Source organism: Vulpes lagopus, chromosome 12 (assembly GCF_018345385.1).
Source record: "Vulpes lagopus strain Blue_001 chromosome 12, ASM1834538v1, whole genome shotgun sequence".
Lineage (NCBI taxonomy): Eukaryota > Metazoa > Chordata > Mammalia > Carnivora > Canidae > Vulpes > Vulpes lagopus.
Window position 1 is genome coordinate 65,899,087 of NC_054835.1, and position 26,336 is coordinate 65,925,422.

The 26,336-nt window shown below is 41.8% G+C and overlaps 1 protein-coding gene across 2 annotated transcripts; it reads right to left on the minus strand.

Moving 5' to 3' along the window:
- Positions 1-676: 676 nt before the first annotated feature.
- CNGA1 (cyclic nucleotide gated channel subunit alpha 1) lies at positions 677-13,399 on the minus strand. 2 transcript variants are annotated; one of them, XM_041725936.1, is made up of 9 exons: positions 13,272-13,399; positions 12,015-12,135; positions 10,813-10,935; positions 9,834-9,896; positions 6,053-6,094; positions 5,853-5,963; positions 4,817-4,924; positions 3,970-4,076; positions 677-2,480 (listed from the first exon to the last, which is right to left on the minus strand). In XM_041725936.1, the coding sequence occupies exons 2-9, from the start codon at positions 12,119-12,121 to the stop codon at positions 1,066-1,068; spliced, it is 2,076 nt and encodes a 691-aa protein (XP_041581870.1). In that variant the 5' UTR covers positions 12,122-12,135; positions 13,272-13,399; the 3' UTR covers positions 677-1,065. The 2 variants fall into 2 exon arrangements, with proteins under 2 accessions (XP_041581870.1, XP_041581869.1); XM_041725935.1 differs by having other exon boundaries at positions 13,027-13,368.
- Positions 13,400-26,336: the final 12,937 nt, after the last annotated feature.

The window sequence follows — 26,336 nt, forward strand, 5'->3', positions numbered from 1 at the left end:
AGAATCAGAGACTTTTAAAAATTTATTATAAAAGTATAAACTGAGGGTTGCTGGAGGGGAGATGGGAGAGGGAATGGGGTAAATGGTGATGGGCATTAAGGAGGGCACTTGATGTAATGAGCACTGGTTGTTGTACCCAACTGATGAGTCACTAAATTTTACCCCAGAAACTAATGCTATACTATGTGTTAACTCACTTGAATTTACTTTTTAAAAAAATATTTTATTTATTTATTCATGAGAGACACAGAGAGGGGCAGAGACACAGGCAGAGTGAGAAACAGACTGCCTGCAGGGAGCCCGATGTGGGACTCGATCCCAGGACCCCGGGATCATGCCCTGAGCCAAAGGCAGATGCTCAACTGCTGAGCCATCCAGGAGTCCCACTAACTTGAATTTAAATAAAATCTTGAAAGGAAAAAATATATTATAAAAGATTCCTACATTTTATGATTTTTAATGTTACGTATTTCTATAGAAGTATAGATATGTGGAGTTTGATTTGTCACACTTTTCTCATAAGAAGTTTCTCTTCACCACCCTTCCTAAGTCCTAGACTACAATGACTAATATCTTTAAAATGACCCTGAAGCTCTAAAAGATCCTAAACTCCCTATTAAATTATCAAATAAATAATATTCACCATAGTCTTAGGATTTATTTTACTTTATTGCATTCTAATCCTTTTTAAAATGGTATCCTGAACATGACATACACGGTAATTCCCAGCTGCTCCTCCACAATGTAAAATGCCTGAAAGTGAGGGATACTTGTTCGCTTTTATAGAGTATTACATAAAAGGAGCATATATGAAAAAAATCAGGAAATGTAGATACTGACAACTTAATCATTCTATATCTTTGCACATTATCCATTCTGAAAAATCCTAAGGACAATGATTGTTAATCACAGTACCTCCCAAGTGGGTGCGCGGGCCTTGTATCCTGCACCAAAGCCCATTTTCCTTATGGAAACACTCCCCCAGCTGAATCTCCCTCTTCTTCCAATTTAGAGTTGCCTAAACCAAAAGGATCATGAGGCACGTCCTTGTTAATGACCAGCTTCTCAGTCCTGTGTGGAGTCCAGGGGCCTACTTTCATCTCCCGTTCCTTCAAGAGCTGAAAATTCTGTGTCAATAATTGGTTTCAGAAATCTCTCAACTTTGGTTAGTCTTTGCTTCAGTTTCTGCTGCATTGACTCATACTCAGCCAGGATCCGAGCAAACCTTGTCTGCAAGAGGTCTACTGATCCCTCCATTCGGGTGACCTTCTCTTCCAGGTCTTTAGGATCACTTCCAGCATTTGCAATATTTATATCCAGTAGACCATCTTTCATCAAGATTTGCTTTCCCTTCTCTTCTAGCATAGTTTTGGCATCTGGGTACTCAGTTAGAGCTTCCATGAGGTCATCTTTTGAGAGACAGAACAGATCTGAGTAGCCAATACTTTTAATATTGGCTGTTCTTCGATTGCCAGCTTTGCTACCTTTAATGTTAAGGATACTGATCTCGCCGAAGTAGCTGCCATCACTCAAGACCACGAACTGAGTGATTCCATCATCTGCCACCACAGCGAGTTTGCCTTCCTTGATGATGTACATCTCTCGTCCGATATCCCCTTTCTTGCAAATGTAATCTCCAGGACTGTAGACTTGGGGTTGTAATTTCAAGACCAATTCCACCAACAGCCCAGCTTCACAGTCCGCAAAAATGCGCACCTTTTTTAAAGTGTCTAAGTGAACGTTGATGGCGATCTCTGCTCTCAGCTTATCAGGTAGATACTTGAGGACTTCTTTCTCATCAACTGTTTTTTTGTTGGTCCACAGATAGTCGAACCATTTGATAACTCTCTTTTCCATATCTTTGCTTACATTTCGGAAATGCATATATTGCTTGATTGCATCAATTCTTGCTTGAAATTCTGCCCTGGCAGCATTCATGTTGGAAATCATAGAACCTATGTTACCAACGATGGTAGCAAAAATTAACACTCCGATTAGGAAATCAACCACCACAAAGACATACTCAGAATCCCTCACGGGAGGTGGTGTTTCACCAATTGTGGTCAAAGTCAGTGTAGACCAGTACAAGCTGTATACATATTTTCTAGCCAAACGGCCAAATTCAGGATCGTTAACGTCAGGATACACCCACGTATCATTTCCAAATCCAATAGCTTTGGAAATAGAGAAGTACACACACGCATTCCAGTGGATAATGATGACGATATACATAACAAGGTTGGAAATCCTGAAGATATTTGGGTAGTTTGTTCTTGTTTCTGTTCTCTGGAAGAACTCAAACATTCGAGAGATCCTTAACAGTCTGTTTAATCTAATTTCTGGATAGTTCCACCCCAGCTTAAAATACAGCAGATCAGTTGGTATTACTGATAGAAAATCAAGTTTAAATTGCAAGTTTGATTTATATTTCTCTATGAGCTTAGCCTCCTCCCTCACCAGCAGTCCTTGTTCTAAGTAACCTAAAATAGAAAAAAAAAAAAGTCATGTTTTTGTTTTTATGCCATTATGAATTTTTCTAAAATAACCCTCAAGGAACTTCATCAAGTTCAAAACAAGAGTTCATTTCCAGTAGGGGCCCCTGGGTGACTCATTCTGCTAAGCATCCGACTCTTGGTTTCGGCCCAGGTCATGATCTCATGGGTCATGAGATCAAGCCCTACATTGAGCACCGCATCAGGCTCTAGGTGCAGTGAAGAGTCTATTAGAAGATTCTCTCCCTCTGCTCCTTACCCCACTTGCTCTCTCGCTCTAAAATAAATTTAAAAAATTTTAAGAGTTCATTTCTAATAAACATGCTTTTAACAATGTTATAAGATATGAATACCGATTAAAATATGGTTATAGAAGATAAGATATTCTTTTGAAGAAATAAAAAACAAAACATTGTAAGTGCAAAAGTGAGAGATTATAGGCAATGAATATATATACTTTGTATATATTCAGACCTCTGTAGATCCAGCATCTCTACCCAGGTAAAGCCATTCTTTTTATGAACAGCGTTCTTGGAAATTTTTCTAAATGCCCTAGTGTTGCGCCTACTGCCTCATGCTAGTCTATTGTCTGAATCCCAGCCCCACCTCTGAAGCTTGGGTACCAGCCTTATTGTCTGTTATGTGTATTCCTTCCTTGTCCCTTCAATGTGAAGAATACATGTCCTTTGAAGGTTCATTTTCTCTCTCCTTCTTGTTCCCCAGGCTTCCTTAGACATCTGGGATCCTACTTGCTCCTGCATTTTCAAAGTGGGCTTTGAATTTTAACATTCTGATACATTTCTCCACGGAAAGAATCTGTTCCCCTTCCTAGACTGGCTACCAGAGGTGTGAGCAGAGCATGGCTCCAGCCCACTGATATTTGGAGCATATCCCTATTTTAAATAATGATTCTTAAGTGCTATTCTCTGTACGGTGGTTACCTTTGCACACAGAGAGCAGTGTAAAAATGATAAGCTTATACCTACTTGTCAAGAATACTTAAGGGGAAGCCATCAGATCCTGCTCCCTGGTCAGTAATGCCTCGCCATGACCACAAAGTTGAATTAAGGATTTGTACCATGTTACAAAATTTCTAGTACAGCTCTGCTGGGTATACTGGTTTCACCCCATGCCTCTTCCTGGCTATCTGTCTGTTAGGTAGCAATTACCCTTTCTCTACAGAACTAGCAGAATCTTTCTGTTGTCTTTATTCCTCTCACATGGCACTAACCCCATGAGCAAGTTAATGGGGGGAAAGCCACCAATCCACACTCAAAGGTTGCCTAGTAAAATGAATCAGTTGTAGTGACCTCAGCTTGTGGGTAGGTATATGGCACTCTTGCTTTCAAACAGCTTTTTCCTCTAAAATAGATTTTTAGGAGTTTATTTTGAGGAACACTTCAATGACAGAATTTCAAATTATACTGTAGAGGTAAAAGCGCAAAATTACAAAACATCCAAAGCCGAACACATTTACCTGTCCTTGTTCGTACAAACATATCAAGAAGATAGACTATATCTGATAGGTAATCAAAAATGACCCAATATTCTAGGTAATCAGACTGAAGTTCATCAAAACATGCTCTGTAAAAGAAAAACTTGCATAAATAAAATGAAACAGGGGCAAATGCAAATGAAAGTCTTCTCTGCGTAATTTTTATCACGTTAAGAGATATAATACACTAAGGCTGATCAGGTCCTTAGGGTCAGTTTAAACAACCATGGCTTTTCTGAATCTGAGTGGTTGGATGTAGTTTTCTCATGTTTTTGAATTCCAACATTCTTTCCATTACACTAGTTCACTTCATGAAGACATCAAATAAGAATAAATGGTCTCAAGCTAATGTCAAAATACAGATAACCAGGTTCTTTTTGACTATTTGTACCCAAAATGCTTCAAGGAATGTTCTTGGTTCTGGATGGCTGAGATGCTTACTGTCTAAAGGACAGAGAACCAGAGAAATCACTTGGGAAACACATCTTGTTCTAAAACAACCCAGATCTTTTTTTTCCCCCACTCTTGACAACATTTTTTTTCTTATGGGCCTAAATAAATAAATAAATAACAAAGTTTCTCCCCAAATTCTAATTAAGTGACTCAGCAATCAAAAGTTCAAAAATATCCTTCTACTCTGCATCTAAGTATAATGGGAACCAAAGCACCCACTCCTGATTTTAGGAAAACACATCGAGAATAATGCAACCTCTCTTTACAGCCTGTGGTATAGAAAAGAGGTATGTCCCAAAGAGCCCTGGACCACACTGTTAAGTCAGGTAACTTAGAAATTAGAAGCAGGTCGAGATCCACAAAAATATATAGATACCTTGCAATAACCATAGTCCAGTTGTACATAACAGGTAAAGTGATGCAAAACAGCCAGTTATAGTACATGTTTCCTGCAGGATCAATAACCATGACCTCTTTCTTCTCCCTAACAGCAATTAAAAATAAAGTAGAAGGTTACCAAGAAACAAGGACATTTTTATTTCATGTATCCAATATGGTTATGTCCATCACCTACCTGTAATGAACGAAACAGAAGTAAGCTGGAGACGCTCACTCTACAGGGAGAAGACTAGCTTGGCATGAGTGTGCCAGACATAAGAAATCGCTTAGTGAGCACTGGATAGATAAATTACTAGTCTTACATTAAACCTTACATTAGGCTTTTTAAAAGCCCTTGTTTTATTGTGGTGCTACAGCCATTTCTATCAATCCAGCCACTGAGAAGGAACAGTGGCACAGATCATGCTAAACTCTGGATATTCCATAGACCTCTTTGGTAGGTTATGGGTGATGAGAGGATGGAGTGTTGCCACTCCCCGTAGCAGGTAACAAAACAATCAGGAACTACAGGAACTAAACAATCAGGAAAGGGAACTCGTGGCTTCTTTCTCACCTGTAGGGAAAGAAGAATGTAACACAATCTAATAAAAAGTATTTGTTCATAAGCATCTATGAAGGATGAAGAGGCAATAGAGAGCAGAGGGAGGGAAGGAAGGAAGGAAGGAAGGAAGGAAGGAAGGAAGGAAGGAAGGAAGGAAGGAAGGAAGGAAGGAAATATTTGCTTAAATGGAAAATTTTTTCAATTTTCTAGTATCAAGACTACTTTGTGGGGGTGATGTTGGTAGTGGGGGGGGGCTAAAGATTTTATTTTTAAGTAATCTCTACACCCAGCATGGGGCTTGAACTTACAACCCCAAGATCAATAGTCACATGGTCTACCGATTGAGCTAGCCAGATGCCCCAAGCCCATATTATTAAGGATTTTTCCCTTTATAAAAACTTCAACAGCTTTCAGGAAACTCCCTACATCCAAAATCCATTATAAATTCATTCCTAATTTCAGTGCCACTTACTCTTCTTTCTTATCTTTGCCTTTCTCCTCTTTATTTTTCTTCTCTTTTTCCTTTTCTTTCTTCTTTTTCTTCTCTGAGTCCTTTTTATTTTCATTTTTATCTCCTGATTTGCTGAAAAGAGAGAGATGTGGTTAGTAATAAAGCACAGAAATATTCTGGGCCAAAAAATCTGGGGTCACTCATGCCAAAGTCTAACTTACCTCTTCTTTTCTTTTTTCTTTTTCTTTTTTTCTTTTGGTTCTCTAAAGAAGAAATAATATTTAAGTCACATAATCAAATTACATTCTGACTTCCATTCTTGTTTACTTTCCTCTCTATTGAGCAAGAATTCTGAGCCTTGCACTCAGGGACTTGCCCCCATGCTCAGAGACCACGTACAAAGGGGAACAGAACATAAAACTGGATGAGGGAGAACTGATTGCTCTAAGAGCACATTCTTGTGATACAGGCTTTAACATCGGACCACAGATCCTAGGAAATGGTGCTAACACACTGCTCAGATGTCTCCCAGAAGCTCAGAAAAGGTGATGGCTCATGCTAAGTGGAGTAAATTACAACGTGCCGTGGTGGATAATGGAGAAAGGTATCAGAAAGACTCAGAGAAGTAATATGCTATAGTGGACATGCCAAGTAAGGAAGAGAGCCCACCAACTGACTACAGTCCCTCAGACGGTTTAGAGGACACAAAAATGATAAGGAATGTGCTCGTAGGAGGGGCACCAGCATCGCTGAGAAAACTCAGTGGTGCGGCCCTCTGTCAGCCAGGGCTGATAGTGATAGATGCCAAACTGGGTAGAGAACTGGGTTCCCTGAGAGCAATAGGGATAATAGAATCTGGGAATGAGAGGTCAGTGGCAGTGCTTACTCATCAGAAGAGGGATGGGTCCAATAACTATAATTAGCATTAAGGTGAGCATGGGTAGACAGAGGACCCATGAGTCTATGGAAGAGGTTAATAGATCACTATATCCTACTACAGGTAGATGCACATCCTTTCGGCTTGTCGGGACACTGTTTAACATATACATAATCAGAACAGATCAGGAATGGATGATCAGGAGGTTGAGAGCAAGTTAACCCAATAAAAAGTCACACCCTCATGGATAGTTTCTAAACCTGAGCCAATTCTCAGAAATGAAACCACTGACTGAAGCAGAAGCTAAGCCCTCACGAAGAAGGACCCTGCAAGACCTCCACAAATGTATTCAGTAATGATTTCCCCAGTCTTTCCCCCAAAGAAAACCTGTTGGTGGGTTATTTAGGTGGCTGCATCTGGGGGAAAAGGGAGTCTCTAGATACATTAAAAACTATTTGGCATGAGACCCAAGCTGATATTGAGGCCCAGGGATTGAAGTATCATGCCTCCCATTAAAGTTGGGCGGGGGGAAGCAGCATATGGTAACCTAGTAATAACAGAATCCATGATATATGACTTACGGGTCTTCCACTGGGTCTAAAGCCCCCCACTATGACCATTTCTCCAATTCCTCAATGTAAAAGCAGGAAGTATATATTTGGTCATGAAGCAGAAGCTTCAGCCCTACTAGTTCCTTGGCTTATAGAGTAAGAGCTACATAATGGAGAGGGCCAAGTAGAAGTCCTCACATTGCCTCCTGTCTCCTGGCTGAAAACAACACTGCATCCTGGACAGAAAAGAAAATGCAGTCCTTACAGACCTAGTGCATGTAGTGGTGGTGGTTCCCTCCCATCGCCATTTAATACAAAGTCTGGTCCCTACACAAAGCCCATGGATACTTGTGGGTGACAGTAGACTGCAGAGAGCAAAGAGTAGTCCCAATTGCAGCTACTGTGGCAAATGTGAAAAGCAATGCATTCATGCAGTTCTACATCATATACCTAATGCTCCAGGTCAGTCATGGTGAGTGTGTTATATTTTTTATCACTATCAGGGAAGATGATCAGAAATAGTTATGAGATGCAAAATAGAACACATTTATAGTCTTTACCAGAGCTATGTTCTCTCTCCTTCTTAATGTCACAACACAGCCTAGAGGGACTTTGACCATCTGGATATTCCTGAGAACATCACATTTCTCCACTATATAGGGCCTTGAAAGAGGATGAACTGACCATGGGACACAGAGTGACTACTGACCATGACCTGGATTCTGTCGGAATTAACAAGTTATAAGGTTGTACAGCAAGCCATCATATGATGAAATGGTTTATTTGGGATCGAGCAGGTGGCTCGGTACCTTCCCTCCATGTCATCTACCACTGTTGTATCAGCACCCATCCCTCAATTGTCCACCATGGCCATATGTGGGGGTCTTACAGGAGCAGCTGATGGAGCATGGTCTAGGCATGGGTCAGCCTGACATCGAGATGCAAGCCAAAATGGGCTGTGTCTACCTATGGCCCTACTTTAAAGGTGACTCTAAAAGATCATGATAAAGTTAATCTTCCCAATGGCACAGCTTCAAGCAGTGCACAATCATCCACTTTGTATGGAAAAGGAAATGGCCAGGTATGGATCAAAGAACCAAGGAGTTTAAGTGGGAGTGACTCACATAGGGAGTATGTCCTTCTCATCCTCACAACTTTATGCTCTGCGGATCCAGAGGTTTCCAGGTTTCCAGGTGGATCATGTGTCTTACAGGCAATACAGTGTCCCATTAAACATTAAGCTGTGACTACTCCCCAGTCACTTTGGGTCCCTCATGTCAAAAAAACCAGTAGGCACGAAAGGAAGTCACCATATTGGCAAAAGTAACTGACTTCTTTCATCACACCTAGATGGTCTTGCTGTTATATGATGGGTTGGGGGGATGGTATATTTGGCACACAGGTGATCTGCTCTGGTGTCTTTGGTGTGCTCCAGCCCAGTTTTAGTGGTAAATGGACAAATAAAGCAGCTATAACTCAAGAATGGCACGTAGCCAGGGGCTCACATTGTTCACGGATAAGGGCCTGCATCATTCATTCCACCAAGAAAGTCATCTAGACCAGCAGAAGTGCTGGCCAGGGGGTGATAGGAGTCTTGAAAGGAGAAAGGAAAGCAGGAAAGGAGAGCATACGGAATTTCAGTTAAAGCCTCAAGACCAGGTGCAGCTGTCAGGGACCTCAGTTTATCCCATTAACCTTCCTCTTATAAGCTTCCTCATGGAAAAGAAGAACAAGACTACTAGAGGAGGTGTTCCCAAATAGGGTGAATTTTCTGCAAGAAGAAAGCAGAGCTGAACAGCACAAGCAGCGTGGGGTATGGATGCAATAGCACACAGAACTGTGGCACTCATTCCCCCCACCTGCCAAGAGTATTGGTTGCTGACAGGTCACAGTCTCCTTCTCCTTTGGCTGGCTTTGGCTGAAGGAAGCCACCATGCTCCAAGTTATGCCCCCCATTCTAGGCACTGCCCTTGATCAATGACTGCATGAGGGCAAAGGCCCAGTCCCACTACCCGACTATGACACTACTCTGAAGAGCCATCCCTGCTCTAGAGCTCCCCATATCAACTCTGTTCCTGAAGTTCAGCTTCTCCCTCTGCCTGGTCCTGCTCACCTAACTCCCTCCTAGGTATCGTTCCTAAGAGTGCTCCCAATAAACCTTTGCGCACACACCTCCCACTCAGAGATCGTCTCCTAAGAAACTTGACCTAAGACGCATTGGCTTAGAATAGAAGGGATTACTGATATTTCATTTATTTTTGTACACAAGGAGAGGCCATTGCGTTTACATTATAGACAACGGTTTTCTGTATGTATTCAAACACATACATACACATACATACATACATTCATACATTCATACCTACATTCATACACACAGGCTGCTTTCAATCTGGGTAGTCACATTTTTCAGATATAAATAACCAAATGACAAAATAATAGAATACCATTGCCATTGTAGTAGATAGAGTTTTCCTAATAAAGATCTCCTCTATAGCAGATTCGAATATATTCCTACCTTTTTCCTGGTATTCCTTAAAAGCAAAGCTTTGGTTCTATTGTAAATGTACTTACTGCTCCTTATTGCTGCTATTGTTAACATTGAAAAGCGCGATGGCACCAGGCAGGTACTGCTCCCTGAAAAATGAAGATGTACAGTGAAATCATAATCGTTACCAACTGTATAATGTTCATGGCAAGCAACAGTCTTAAAGAACAAACTCTTTGTTCTAACTACTGCCTAGACAATTTTTGAAAATATAGAGCCTCCATGAGTTGCTGAGTATCAGTGCTATGAACCAAAGTAATTAGTAAAAACCTATTAATCAATGCTAACACCCAAGCTTAGCATCCTCCGTGGCCTCAAGTGAGCCACCTTGGATGCTGCAACTGCCAGGAAGGGATCTAAGACTTAGATTGTCAGGGAAGATGGGAAGAGAAGAAAAGATAAATAAAAACAGTGGGAAAACTGAAGGTGGTCAGAGGGAAAAGGATTAAGAGAGGGGAAAAAGGGAGGGAGCAAAAGCAAAATAAAAGTAAATATATTCCACAGGATGGGAGCCCCTGATCCCCACTGACAACCATATTCCCCTCACACCCTCAGAGTCACGGGTATGAAGTTTTCATGAGTGTTTCATTTCCTATGAAGGACTTCTAGCTTTTCTTTTCTAGCTACTCACAAATGGGACACAGCTTTTTAGAGGAGCACAGCCAACCCCTCCCACGTACAATTGCTTCAGGACCCTGAAAGAAGGGTCAGAAAGAAGTCATAGGGGACTGGGGCATGAGGTTCTTCAGGGACAAAGAAAGACAGGCCTCTGAAAATGACCAGCAAGGGTGTTTGTGACTTGAGGCCCCATGGACATGAATAGTCACCAGGCTGTGGCAGTTTTCCAAGAGAGGAAAAGGTGAGTAGCAAGTGACTCCCAAGATCCTCTGAAGTGGGGGTAGCAGGAGGGTTTGTCAGACCCACTAAGTAGAGAAGTAGAATACCTATCCTTCATCTAAATAAGAGTTTAAAAAGAGCTATGAAGGAGTAGCTCATACTGCTCACCTCTGTGATGGATCCCTTCTCTGTGAGTTATTTCTACAGGAATCCCTTGCATGGGGGGTTTCATTCTCTGATTCTTCAAACATGGAGGCACTGTCGTCATCACCACCATCATCAGAAAAGGAGCTATGGTCCAAAAGGTGGCAGAGATGAATCAGATCAATGTTTTAAATCATTACGAAAAAATGACATTTCTCATTAGGAGGACCATTGCCTCATCTTTTCTCCTTCCCTCTCAAATTAACATATAGCCTTTTTAAATTAGAGTGAAATGAGAACTTTCAGAATACACGGAATTAGGGTATATGTGTTATTCAGTAAAATTCGTATAATAAGAAACTACTTTCTAGGCCCTCCATGTTTCTATTATTGGATGCATTGATTAATGTTAATATTTATCAGATAGAAAGCATGATATCTTTGCTTTAGGTCACCTTATACATTGTATGAACTAACCTGTAATAACATTTCTTTCCTCAAAAAAATAAATTCAACCACATTTCTACCCATTCAATTCATTTGTGGGGTAACCATTTTATTTATTTTTAAAAATCAATTAATTAACATATAGTATATTATCAGTTTCAGGGGTAGAATTTAGTAACTCATCAGTTGCATATAATACCCAGTGCTCATTACACCACGTACTCTCCTTAATGCCCACCACCCAGTTACTCCATCCCTCTACCCACCTCCCCTCTGGGAACCCTCAGTGTGTTTCCTATAGTTAAGAGTCTCTTAGGATTTGCCTCCCACTCTGATTTTGCCTTATTTTATTTTTCCCTCCCTTCCCCTATGTTCATCTGTTCTGTCTCTTAAATGCCACATATGAGTAAAATCATATGTCTTTCTCTAACTTATTTCGCTTAGCATGATCTAGGGTAAACACTTTAAAAACATTTAGCATTTCATACTTTGTATTATTTCACATCCATCTATGGCGATGCTGTCTCTGTAGATTTGAAATGTCCCATAAGAAAAGGCCTTGCTAATGATTAAGGAAATACATGGCATAAGTGCTTCTAAATAATGACCACAATAAACCTATGTTCATTTGTGAGACAAGTTATGCTGTTCCAAAGTATAAGTAAATTGAGTACATTAAATAAATTACAAAGATCAAGGCCACAAATTGAAAGTGAAACTGAAATTAAACCTAGTTAAATTTAAGAACAGCGAGTGGTATTAAAAATACAACAATTTACCTGCGTGCCCCATTTTCCATCCTTCTTATTTCCTTTTCAATATCTGGAACAATCACATTGGGAATGTTTACAAAAGAGTACCATGTATTGATAATATTTTTCTTCATGGTTAGTTTAATATCTGGGGAGAGAAAAAGCCCTATTAGAAGGATTTTATATATTTACCCATTTAATCAGAAGCTTCACGCTACCATTCATCCAAGGCTGTCATAACAATTTTATTTCCAGTTATATGTAGGAATTATTCATTAATAGAATACAGATGTGGCCTAAACCCTTAATTAGCACTAGCTCATTTTTAGTGTATTTTTTAAAATTCAAGAATATACCAGAGGTGTCGAACTTTTTATTTTGGATTTATCCCAGCTTTAAAATATTCAGGCAATGTAGGCCTAGAACAGAACTATGGGGCCCTCACATACACATCAAACAAGTAACGATAAAAGTAGCACAATAAAATACCAAAATGATGCAAGCACTCAAAAAAAGGAGGGGGTGGAGGGCGGGATTCCTGAGGGGTATTCAAACTTCGGAGTGAAAAGCTTTTAGTGAAAAAGCTTAGCCTTTTTTTTTTTTTCACTTTTTTTAGCAAGTGTTCTAAATTATTCGGACACGTATAGGGCTCGGCTTGGTGCAGCCCCGCCAGGCGTGCGGAGAAGGCGCGGAGCGACCAGAGGGCTTCACCGACGCCCTCAGGTGAGTCCGAGCCCGCGGACAGCACGAGCTCACCTGCCGCTCTCGCTGGGGCGCGGCGGACGGCGCGCAGGCGCCCTGCTCCTCGCCTGCCCGCTGAGGCCCCGCCCCCGCCCCTCGCCCCGCCCTCGCCCCGCCCTCGCCCTCGCCCACTGAGCCCCGCCCCCGGCCCCATAGCCCCGCCCCCGGACCCGCCCCGAGCCTAACCCCGCCCCCAGCCGCCCGAGCCACGCCCCCACTCACCCGAGCCCCGCCCCGGCCCCAGAGCCCCGCCCCAGCCTCGCCCCCGAGCCCGAGCCTCGCCCCCGGCCCCACTCACGCCGGGCCCGGGTCCCCGCGGTGCTGCGGCCGCGTCCCCGGGAACCTGGGGCAGTTCCTCGCGGGGCGAGCGCAGGTGCATCCGCCGCTTGGCGACCCGGGTATCCAAGCCCTGCGGTCCCGCGGGGCCCAGCTGTCCGGGGGCGCCCCTCTCCCCTCCAGACCTGCGTGGGGAAAGGCCTGGGGCCCAGGGGAAGCCCCGCGAGTCCGGCCCAGCCCCCCCTCTCCCGCGACCAAGTTCCTCACTCTCCTAAAGCGCCAGGTGTCCGCGGGAGAGAAAGACGCGTCATCATCGACGTGGTCACGGGCTCCAGGAGCAGTGCTGCTGCTGACAGCTCCCGCGCCCAAGGTGCACGCCCGGGTGCGCTGGGGAGGACCCCAAAGGGCCGGCTCGCAGCACGACTTCCACACCTCCCCCCCCCAACACACACACACACACACACACACACACACACACACACACACACACCACTCGCCTGGCCTGGCCTCTAGGTTTTTTACTATATGGCTTGGGGAGTTTTCCTTTGTATTTTTCTACCATGATTCTGATTTGGGCAGTAGCAAACTTGCCTTTTTTTGAATAAGCAAAAACCAAAAAGAAAATTTAAAAAGAGAGAGAGAGAAAAGCAATCATTTGAGGTGGGAAAATGCATAAAACAGTTCATTCTTTATTGTAAAGTACATTAAAGGATGACTTGCTGGGGAGCCTGGGTGGCTGGGGTCATGATCTCAGGATCCTGCGATGGAGGCCACATCATGCTCCCTGTTCAGGGGGGAGTCTGCTTTCCTCCTTCTTCACCCCCTCCTAGTCTCAAATAAATAAAGTCCTTAAAAAAAAAAAAAGACTTGCTTTTCATAAAAAGTTAAATCTTCAAAGGAAGATAGGAATAAATGGTGCTCTATATTTCATCAAACAATGATGCAAATAACTAGCAGCCAGTAGTCAAAAAGTAAATCCAGAATTTTTGTGATGTAAATGAAATGTACACATTTTAAAATATAATTTTGACTAAGAAACAACCGCTTTTAAGAACAAAGTTATTTCATTGACTCCTTTTCAGCATCATAATGGATGGGAGTATTCTGGTTATATTTACAGCTTTTGACTTGCTGCTGTCATCAGTGAACACTCAGAGACCTCATGCCTCATGATGAGGAAAGGGAAAATAAATGCTTATTTCATCCATCGCAAGATAGACAAATTTATGTGAGTTGAAGGTTAAACCAGGACACAAAATATCCAATAGCCTGGACTTTGCTTGGACCTGAATTAAAAAAGAACCACTTCCCTTGTCCAATAACTTGTTGGCATAAGGCTTCTACATGGCAAAAACACATTTGTTTTTAATTGTGCACTTACACTTTTAATACATATATCACTCTAGGAGAAAATATAAATAGAAAAAGATACTTAAAATCCCACTCTGGACCACATAATAATTATTTATCAACATATTTTCTTCAATGCTTTTGGTGTTTCCTTTTTCACATTTAAATATTTTAATCTACTTCCAACTTACTTAGGTATAAAGTGTGATGTAGAGAATTAACTTTATATTTCCTAAATGGCTAGCCAATATTCTAAAATATCACTTAATCAAGGCACCTGGGTGTCTCAGTCATGATTCCAGGGTCCTGGGATGGAGCCCCCATCGGGCTCCTTGCTCAGTGGGGAGTCTGCTTCTCCCCCTGCCTCTGCCTGCCACTCTGCCTGCTTGTGCTCGCTCTGTCAAATAAGTAAATAAAATCTCTGAAAAATAAAATAAAATAACACTTAATTAACAATCGATAGGGATCCCTGGGTGGCTCAGCCGTGTAGCGCCTGCCTTCCACCCAGGGCGTGATCCCTGAGTTCTGGAATCGAGTCCTGCAACAGACTCCCTGTGAGCAGCCTCCTTTTCCCTCTGCCTGTGTCTCTGCCTCTCTCTCTGTGTCTCTCATGAATAAATAAATAAAATCTTTTAAAAAATCAACAATCAATAATAGTCCATCTTTTCTCTATTGGTTTGAAATGTCATCATTCTACACTTGCCTGTCAACCATTGAGATTTTGATAGAGTTTGCATCAGAATAGTAGAATAAGTTAGAATATTATTTTCCTTTGTGTTTTCAAAAAAGTTTCTACATTTAGGTCCTACATTTTTATTAAGTCTCAGACGCTTTATAATTTTGTTTCTGGGGTCATTAGGATAGTTCTCCCTTGATATATTTTAATTCATTGTTTTTGCTATGTCATAAAATTATTTTTCTTTATTTTGAAACCAGCAACCGTAACTGACCTTTACCAAAATTATTTCTAATAGTTTTTCTGTTAAACAATCTCTGCTTTCCGCAATGTAATCATAGTACTACACAAAATTATTATTTTCTTCCCTCTTTTTTAAGAGGTATGAAGCATTGATGTCTAATTACCTTGACTAAAAATTCCAGAACATAATATGTAAAAGTGTTGATTATCATGATACCTAATGTGGTTTTGCCTTTATAAGAATATTTTTAGCATTTTACTCTTTAAAAAAAATTGATTTATTTATTTGAAAGAGACAGAGAGCCCACCCACAAGCAGTGGAAGGGACAGAGAGAGAGGCATAGAATCCTCAAGCAGACTCCTCTGCTGAGCACAGAGCCTGCCATGAGTCCATCCCAGGACCCTGAGATCAGGCCCTGAACCAAAGTCAAGGGTCAAACACTCAACCTATTGAGCTACGCAGACACCCTAGTATTTTACTCTTAAGCATGGTGCCAACTGTTGGTTTGATAGAAATGTTTGATTCAAGTTAAGGAAGCTTCCGTTTATTCCTATTTTACCAGGTTTTTTTAGAATTAAAAATTGGAATGACTGTTTATGAAAGGCTCTCTTGTTTTTATAGAAATAATGATATTTTTCCTTTTAATTTTTCCTACTAATATGATGAGCTATATTAATAAGTTACCTTAATGGTTACTGAATAAACTCTTCTTGATTATGGTAATTGCCTCCTTTCATATACTATTGGACCCTAGCTAATATTTTAAATTTTTACATTAAAATTTTTTGCATTGTATTAAAAGGTAAAATTTGTAGTTTGTGAAAGGGTTTTTTTAATACTAATTGTTGGTGTTTTTCATATACTCCAAGTCTTTTGGTATCACTGGATTGTTAAGAAGGCATCTGAAAAGAACTAAAGATTCTTCTTTTTGAGAATTCATTGCTTTGCTGGTTTTCCCAAACAGGAATCTTGAATCAAAGTTTATGAATCAAAGGGCAACAACTGCTTTTACAAAGTAAGTTCCAGTTTTCATTTTTAGCTAAATCACAATGTCTCACTTAAGTGAGGCTAAAAAAAAAAAAAAAAAACTGCACAAAGATAAAGCAAAGCAAATAATTGGGAAAATCTTACGGACAGTTCAGACCAAATTAACTTGGAACATGAGCTATGAATGCCCAGGAGGCCGTCCACTCTACTGCTTGACATCAGGCTCTAATTTGGGCTCAAATCCTGACTCCATCACTTACTAGTTGAATGAACTCAACTGAGTTTTGAACCTTATTGAACCCCAATTTTAACATCTATACAATCAGAATAGTAGTATCTCTTTTATATCAAATAGCAGAAAAGATATGCTGTGCACCCCAGTTGCAAATCCACACATACAAACATAATGAACTATGCAGTGATGGTTCAGTGAATTTAGTAGGAATGATACCTGTGAAACTTGTTTAAAATGCAGATACCAGGGCCCTGCTCTCAGAGTATAAATGAAGTATGACTGGGCACATGACTCTACAATTTTATCAAGCACTGTAAGTAATTCTGTTTCAAGTGATTCCTGAATCACCTTAAAGAAATATGGGGTGCACTACCCCAGCCGTATTTTGAATACAGTAGTGGGAGAGAGAAAGTAACTGTCAGGAGCCTTTGCCCAAGGTTGATGTTACCTCTCTGACATTTCAGATCTACAAATCTGAAACCTTTAGAATCAATTCCGGAAGACAAAATCCACAAACAACTAAGATAACAAAAAGCCAATTTCATAGCTGAGGGAGTACAGACTTTAATTTGAAAAACAGTCTGTAAAATTCACTATATTGATAAGGAAAAAGATAAGAAAAGTCATGATCATTTCAACAAAGAAAAGGTGTTTGACAAAATTCAACACCAATTCATAACACAAAACTTTAGCAAATTAGGAATAGAAAGGAACTTCCTCAGCACAATAAAAAAATATGTACAAAAAAACCTGTAGCAAACAACATACTTAATAATGAAAGACTGAACATGTTCCCCCTAATGTCAAGAACAAGACAAGGATATTTTAGAGGCATTCAAAATTGTCCTAGCTCTCTTGCACTAAGCCCCAGAAGTATTTTAAAACAAAGAGTAAAAGGCATCCATATTGTGAAGAAATAAAACTATTCTTTATTTGCAGATGACATGATAGTGTATTAGACAATCCTAAAGACTCTACAAAAAAAAAAATTAGAATAGGTAAGTTAACTTGGCAAGGTCTCAGGACAAAAATCAATGTAAAAATTTCATTTTCTTTCTTTTCATATGTTAGCAGTGAATAATTAGAAAATGAAATAAACATGAAAATAAACAGAGCAAGCAATTAATGTCTGTGTCCATTTCAATAAATAAATCCTACAAAGTTCTCTAATAGATGCTATAAGAAGGAAACACCAAGATGAGTATGGTTCTAAAGAGCTTACAACCAGTAGCAGGGAAGAAGACAGGAGCACCACACTACACACATGGTTTGGACCCATGAAGGGAACTCAAGTAAGTATTCATAATTGTCGATCACCTCTTCAATGTCCAAGATTATTTCTTCTTTGTTTCAAAAATAGTAGACATTTTAACAGTGTTATAAGAAAAAACAATGATAGCTGGAATAACAGATATTTTTTAAACTCGGGGGGAGGGGGTGTTTAAAACAGAAACAACAAGAAAAAACCCTTTCAACTAGAGTATGAAGAGGTTCATGAGGAAGATGGCGTGGTACAGGACCACGGCCTACAATCAGTGTCCAGTCAGAAAAATGGTGAAATCGGACGGTTAATGAAGAGAAATAACATCAAGGCATTAGAAAACCTAAACAGGGAAACCAAGAAAACCCAGAGATGAGCAGTCACAGGGCCCTGCTACCTGTCCTAGAACAGGAGACACGCAGGGAAGAGGGAGATACTAGAGCCTAGAGCCAGGGCCACCAAGCTGGAAGACAGACCCAGTGGGAGATGCCTCGAGAGGCAAAGAATGAGTGGGAGAAGTGACTTCACCTCTGACTTCACCCCTCCTCTACCCTCCATCTTTCACAAGTGCCTCCCAGTGGCTGACTCCAAAACAAAGCAGTGAAGCCTGGGGAACACAGGTTGCAGGGAGGAGGAGGCAAGGATCTAAGCCCCAAACCAGAAATGAGTGTGTGAGTAGGTAGGATTGAGCAGGTGCAAGTGGGCTAGTGAAAACACCTTTCTTTCTGGGTAACAGGGAATTCATGAGAAAAGTCATGGGGGTGGGAAAGATGCTGTCAGGAGAGGATAGATTCATCTAGTTTAACTAGAGGACACAGAGAACCTCGGGGAAGTAAGAGGATTTTGGCAAACAGGTGCTCATTCTTCATTCCATGAGAAATAGTCATTGAAGATTTTAAGGCTTGGAATGACACTGTCCCAAAGTACTTTAGCACGATTAATCTGGTTGCAAAGTACAGGATAAATGGGATTAGATGCCATGGAGTCTCAGCTTGGCCCTTAATATGGCCCATCAATCCTCCTCCTATATCCACAGAAGCTATTCAGAGCCTCCGCCGTTAGTCTAATGCTCTACTTCCACCTGCACCCCCAACAGACATCCCCTACTTTACTGAACTCTAGCCACATTGGTCCATTCACTGATAAAAGTTGCTAGAGGAATGATCCATATTTTAATTACCAGCACGCCCCCCCCCCCCCCCCCCACCGCCTGCCGCCCCAGCACCTAGTGAAGGTGTCAGCACTGAGCAAGCGCACAGAGAACGGCTATGGAGTTGACTCAGAGTCTGGGAGAAGAAACTGAGGCTGTCAGAAAACCAAAGGAAGATGAAAAAGCCACTTGGTGTCTACAGTCCTTCCAATGCTCCTTCCCTCCCACCAAACATGTTTATTCAGCACCTACCAGCAGCAGGAAATGTGCTATGATACCGAGATGAACAGAAGCAGGGGACACGCCTAAAGAAATGCACACAATAGTCAATAAAACAAGTAAGAGGACGCCTGGGTGACTCAGTGGTTGAGCATCTGCCTTCGGCTCAGGGCCTGATCCTGGAGACCCGGGATCGAGTCCCATGTCGGGCTCCCTGTATGGAGCCTGCTTCTCCTTCTGCCTGTCTCTGTGTGTCTCTCATGAATAAATAAAAATAAAAATCTTTTAAAAAATAAAATAAAGCAGATAAGATACCTAAAGCAGGGTAATTCCTTAAGAGGTTTATTTCCCAATGGATTGTCCACAAAGGTGTTCATGGAAGGGAAGCACAAAGCATAGTGCAGTAACGGGGGGGACAGGGGTGGTGAGAGGGGCCAGTTACCACCCCTAGACTCCAAACTCAGGCAGAGGGAACACTCCTCAGCCCTGGAAGGAGAGGGAGTTGTGCAGAGTAGTGAGTCATGAGGCACCGCCTTGCCACTGAAGGACACAGCCCAAGGCAAGCCCACAGAAGGATGCCTCCAGGGCACTCAATACTCTGACCTCAGGTCGCCCTACTGCCCCACCCCATCCCCGCCCCAATTTCCTGCTGGGATTCTACACTGGGTGCCCTTCAACAGCATGTAGACGCTTCCAGAAAGGGCAGTTATCTCCTCCAGACTATGGAATGGAGAAAGGATGTGCTATGGATTGAATACTGTCCTCCAAAAGTCCTAACCCCCAGTACCTTAGAATGTGACCTTATTTGGAGATTGGGTCTGTCTAATTAGGTCAGCCCTAATCCAGTGTTACTGGTGCCTTTATAAAAAGGAGAAATTCAGACACAGACACACACACACAGAGACACATACTCTCTGTGTATCTGGAGATACATAGAGAAAACATTGAGGGGATGGAGGGTTGGAGTGATGCATCTACAAGCCAAGGAATACCTGTGGCTACCAGAAAGTAGGAAAGGGGCCTGGAAGCTTCCCTAGTGCCTTCAGAGGGAGCATGGCCCTAATAATACCTCAATTGGGTACTTCTGGCTTTAGATACTATATTTCTGCTGCTCTAAGCCACCGCATTTGGGTTAGCTCGTTTCAGCAGTCCTGGGAAACCCATACAGGGTGGAAAGGGATCCGAGGGTCAAACAGCCAATACCCCGCACGTAGAGGTAGGTCAGGGTCAGAGATGCTGTGGCATCTAATCCTCTGCAGGGGCCTGAGATAAAGCTTCCCCCAAAAGACAAGGCCAGGGCAGTCTAGGACACAGACATCTGCCAAGCCTGTGATGACATGGAACAAGCTTCCAGGCAGAACCAGGAGCAAGTACAAAAAAACCAAGCATGTGAGCGAGCACAGTGCCTTCAGGTAACTCCAGCAGGTCAAACGACTTTTTCACACCCTGGTGTGACAGATTGGGGCAGGATGACAACAGGCAGGTGAGAAAGAAACTGTTGTGTTGTCCGCCCTCCATATCCCTGGACCGCTGTCAGGTCGTAGGGACACAGAGAGAGAAAGAAGTGTGTACTGGGTGTCTGCTATGGGTCAGGCCTTATGTCGGGTCAGCACAGTTGTTCTACGTAAGAATCCGAGACTTGGCTTTCCCTTCCTCATGTCACAGGGGAGGCTATGAAGCACACAGAGGTTAAAGGATTTGCTCGAGGTCGATGACTTTAATTGTAGCATCTCAGAAAAGATGTGAGGGCACCTGGATGGCTCAGTGGTTGAGCGTCTGCCTTCAGCTCAGGGTGTGATCCTGGGGTCCTGGAATCGAGTCCCGCATCAGGCTCCCTGCAGGGAGCCTGCTTCTCCCTCTGCCTGTGTCTCTGCCTCTCTGTGTCTCTCATGAATAAATAAATAAAATCTTAAAAAAAAAAAAAAGAGGCATGATATGGGTGCTCGGTCACCAGTTGCCCCCAAGTGATCCTTGTTTGGCCCGCATCACTCCCATCAGTGTGGTCTCCTCCATGCGCCCTGTGGATGCAGGGCACCAATTCTTATGATGGAATTGACATAAATTCAAAAAGCATGTCTTAAAATATCAACTCAAGCAAAGGGGTTGCTCGGAGGGTTTTATCTTCCAATGATATCCCTTAGGAGCCCCAATCCACCCCCAAATAATACCTTTTAAAGAACACTAGATTGGATAAATAAATGTACCTTTAAAATAAGTGTCTGGCCCCCACTTCTCACCAGATGGTTGCTCCTAAGCCCCTTCTATATAGAACATCTGAATCCTGGGACGCCTGGGTGGCTCAAGTGGTTGAGCCTCTGCCTTCAGCTCAGGGCCTAATCCTGGAGTTCCAGGATCGAGTCCCACATCGGGCTCCCTGCATGGAACCTGCTTCCCCCTCTTTGTGTCTCTCATGAATGAATAAATAAAATCTTAAAAAAAAAATAAAATAAAATCTGAATCCACTGTCCTTGGGAAAAATACCAGAAAGGAATAAAATAAAATCTGAATCTACTGTCCTTGGGAAAAATACCAGAAAGGAATTTCCTATAATTTCCCTCAACTGAGCTCCTTAAGGGAAAGAATAGTTTTTGTTTGTCTGTGTTTCATCTCTATATCCGCAGCACATAGAGCCTGTGCTTGGGACTGAGCAAGTACCCCGGGATGTCCGTGGAAAGAAGGGCTGAGTAAATGAATAGATAAAGGCTAGAAGCTGCAGAGTGGAAAATGGTGATGGAATGGATCCTATCATCTTCTTTGCTTTGCCAGGACGCCAAACTCTTTTTCTTTTTAAGACTTTATTTATTTATTCGTGAAAGACACACACACAGAGAGGCAGAGACATAGGCAGGGGGAGAAGCAGGCTCCCTGCTTAGCTGATGCAGGACTCGATCCCAGGACCCTGGGATCAGGCCCTGAGCCAAAGGCAGACGCTCAACCACTGAGCTGCCCAGGCGTCCCCTCCAACTCTTTATTGAGTCCCCTTCTCTGTCTCCTCTCTCTATCTCTCCCTCCTGATGCACACAATCCTGGTGCCATGAGTTGGAGTTAAAAGGACACTCGGGTACGAGGATCCTGTGGCCATTAGAAAGATGCTGGGAGCGTGGATCTCATTTTTTCATCAATCCATAAGTTCTGAGCCCCCAAAGCTCCTGTGTGAACCAGACAAATGCCATCTTGGACAAATTTGCCACGTTGACTGTTCTGTGACCTAAAAGCCTTCTTGTGCAGGCCCCTCAGCCCACATTCCTTCTTTGTGTTTAGCCACACCCTTGGCATAACGCCCATGATCTGCTCTGGAGATAGGACTATGACACACACTTATTCTTAAACATTCTCTTCCCAGTAGTCCTCCCAGCCTCCGGGGCTGTAAAAGCAGGTTTTAGGGGAGGTGGGGTTGTGGAGATGTGCTCGTCTTACAACCACCCACGACACACTTCTGTCCCTAAGTCCCTGAAATAAGCCATCTCTTGTCAACCTGGGCTTGTCGGCCTTTTTCTTTTATTGGTTTTATGGCTCCTTCTGCCTTTGGAAGTCATTTCGCAAGCAATTGTTTTCACTGTGTCCTTCCATCTGGGGTAATAGTGCCACATACAATACGTATCGCATATTATATATAGAAATTAGTGTCGTGTGCAGCCTCACACTCAGCACCCTGCACTGCCAAGGGGCAGAGGTGCTCAGACTTTCCTCCTTTGTCTTGCGTAGAAGTTCAACCTCACCTCTAGGTCAGCGTCTCCCGATGCACCCATCCAGCTCTGACCACCCTCCCTAGTTCCTCTGCTACTCCTCATTCATTAACTCATTCTGAAGCTTTTGAACCCCTCCCCTTCACCACACTCCTTTCATTTAAATTCGGAAGCATCCACTTCAGAGCCCTGTGTCCAGGGTACCTCCACATGGATTTCTGCTTCTTTCCCTATCAAACCAGCTCTTCTTCCTGAGTTTTCCTAGTTCTGCTCGCAGAATTGCTGTTTGGAATTCCATTCACTCAAATTCACTTAGAACTCAGAGTTAGTTATCTGGGATTCTCTTCTTCCCATCAAGCACTTGATGGAGTCCTACGTACCGTATTTTGCCATTGTCCTTGCCTGCACTCCCACTGCTTCCTTCTAATTGCCACCAGGGTTTGTCAGGTGCTTGTTACCCCTTGTCTCAGACTAGTCTTTTAGCTGGTTTGTTCAACTCCAGCTTCGCCCTCCCTCCAATCCATCCTGCAAAGTACTCCCAAATTAATCCTATCCTATTCCGTTCTAGAACCTTCCAGATTTCACCATTGTCTACTGGATTATTACCCTTTCTTCTGCAACAGCACCCCAATCTCCTTCTCCCTTCTTCTCCCTTCCTTCCTATCCTTTTATTCCTTCCAAAAATATGTCTTGTAGGATAAATACTGTGCTGTCATTAAAATTAGAAATAAGTATTGAAAGTCTTCAATAAAAAAAGTCTTTAATATAATATACTGCTAGGTTCAAGAAAAAAAGGATATATGTATTCATGTGTATGTGTGCAGAGAGAGAGGGAGATGTGCCCCAAGAACGTGGTACCAGGGATTACCTGCCTCTAAGAAGGGGAACTATGGATGGGGCTGGGCAATAGGAGTGGAAGAGGGAATATTTTAGACTTTTTGAGTTTTGTGTCATGGAAATTAATTATTTAGTGGGTATGCATAGGGACCCTTATTTCAAAATGCAGAACTGTGTAAAAATTGCATCATCCCCCTAGTTCTATCACTAGGAGTTAATTGTGACCTTTTATCTTTTGTCAAATTTGCATCCACACTCTCTATGGCATATGAAAAACAATAAAACTTTATATCTAAAGTTAAAGCCCTGTAAGAAACCATCACATCCCAGTCCCATTCTTATTGTCACCTTCCCTCCCTCCCAGAAGCAACAACCACTGTAAATTTGGTGTATATTTTCCAGATCATCCCCCCTCCTTTCACGTGGCTACATAAGCATCCATAATTAGTGTGTAGTTTGGGACGTGGTGTTTGAGCCTATAGAGCAGTGTCTTCATTTGTGCGTAATTTTGCAACTTGCTTTTTCCACTCAAAATTATGTTCTGAAAATTATTTATGTTAACATACATAGAGCCATTTCATCCTACTGTAGTGTTTGTAAATATTGCAACCTATATATATATATGTATATATAAATATATTTCATTCCTTTTTTTCATATGTATTTCCTCTTTCTATTAATGAAAGATTGGTTCTTTGCAGCTTTTTGCTATTGTGAACAGTGCTATAATAAAAATCCGTTGCATGTCTCCTTAGACACATGGGCAAGAGTGGTTCTTAGGTTTACATGCAGAAGTGGAATTGCTAATTCTAGTTCCAGGTGAGTGGAGCGGCAGCCAAACTGCCACCCAAAGTTGAACATCATTTTATACATTTTTCCATCTATAGACAAACATGCCATATCCCCAACATCCTGGCCAACCCTTCCAACTGCCAAATTATAAGGCTTAACCCAATTTGATGAATGAAAACTTATTTGCACTATGGCTTTTGATTTGCATTTACTAATAAAGTTGCAAAACTCTCATGTGCTTATTGGTCATTGGGATTTCTTTGTAAATTAGATGTTTATATTCTTGGCTAATTTTTATTCAGTTGGGTTCTTTCCTCATTCAACACGTAACATATATTTTAAAAATGCCTGCCAGGCATCAGGCACTATTACGATTCCCAAAGTGAATATGCACCCTGGGTTCTCTGACTATTCGTTGTATTTTATTTTTACCTTGCCGAAATCAAGATAAAAATTCTGTCATCTACTAATATTATTTATGTGCTTTACTAATTTGTAAGTCCCTTAAATCACATGGCAACAAATATGTGTTTACCAGTTTATGGTTTACAAAGCAATCTGACTCCTGTAATTTCATTTAACTACCATCACTACTGTGTTGTGATCTATAATAGGTTGTGTTACGTCACCCAAGCAGGGAACTGCTTCTGAATAAGACTGAAAACTGAATCGAGAAACTCATTTTGCAAGGCTGACATAGACTATAAAGCATCATCTTTTTTTTTTTTTTTAAGATTTTATTTATTTATTTATTCATGAAGGATAGAGAGAGAGAGAGAGGCAGAGACACAGGCAGAGGGAGAAGCAGGCTCCATGCAGGGAGCCTGATGCGGGACTCGATTCCTGGACCCCAGGATCATATCCTGGGCCAAAGGCAGGCGCTAAACCGCTGAGCCACCCTGGGATCCCCTAAAGCATCATCTTTAAACAAGGATGTTTACATAATACACAGAGTGGAGCACCCACACCACCTAATTATTCAAAGATGGCCAGAGATGGTTTTGCATCTATAAAGATTCTTCTATGTTGGTGATTTCTAGGGTGAAATTCTATATGAAGTCTCCAAAAGATTATTAAAAATGACGTACTTGGCTTTTATATGTTATCTGTTATATTGACTTTAATAAGTAAGATAGGCATCTTTTTAAATAAATGATGCTCTCTTCTTCACCAGGACAAAACTTTTCTAAAGAAGGCGCTCTAATCTGCCAATGCAACTAGTAAAAATTCAGACTTCATAGAAAAGTGCAGAACTATATGGACTAAACTGTAAACAACAGTTAACCTCTACAGTACTCTGTGTTGTTCTTTGTATTGTTCGAGTTTTATACAAGAACATTTATTACTTTTATAATAAAAGGATAAATTTTGATATTTTTTCTCAACAGAACATTACTTAGCAGCTTGTAGAAATGTTCATGATACAGTCTTAAGCAGAAAAAGCAGATGGTTAAGCAATACTTATAGTATCATCTCATCTTATTAAAAATTGTATCTATGCATAGAGAGGATAACCTCAATGTGAAACATGTTTTTGGTGGAGAGATTATTAGCATTTGTACTTCCTTCTTTGTGTTCTTCTGTATTTTCCTCTAATTTATTTTTTTCCAAGGGAAAAAATGGTAGTATTTTTAAATGGGATTTTGTTCAATAGCAAAAGTAATTGATGTCAGCACTTTCTTTTTAAAATAATGTTTTCCAGGGGTGCCTGGGTGGCTCAGTTGGTTAAGCAGCCAACTCTTGATTTCAACTCAGGTCAAGATCTCAGGCTCCTGGCATCAAGCCCCACATCAGGCTGCACACTCAGCTGGGAATCTCTCTCTCCTTCCTCTGCCCTTACTCCTGCTTGTGTGTTCTCTCTCGCTCTCGCTCTCTCTCTCTCAAATAAATAAATA

Bases quoted from the DNA above. Each gene is read 5' to 3' on its own strand.
- CNGA1 (XM_041725936.1), bottom strand. From the start codon at position 12,121: ATGAAGAAAAATATTATCAATACATGGTACTCTTTTGTAAACATTCCC. The intron at 9,897-10,812 runs GTGAGCAGTATG...TTCATTTTTCAG, and splicing joins AGAAGGGATCCATCACAGAG to GGAGCAGTACCTGCCTGGTG. The intron at 6,095-9,833 runs GTAAGTACATTT...TTTCTTCTTTAG, and splicing joins AATAGCAGCAATAAGGAGCA to AGAACCAAAAGAAAAAAAGA.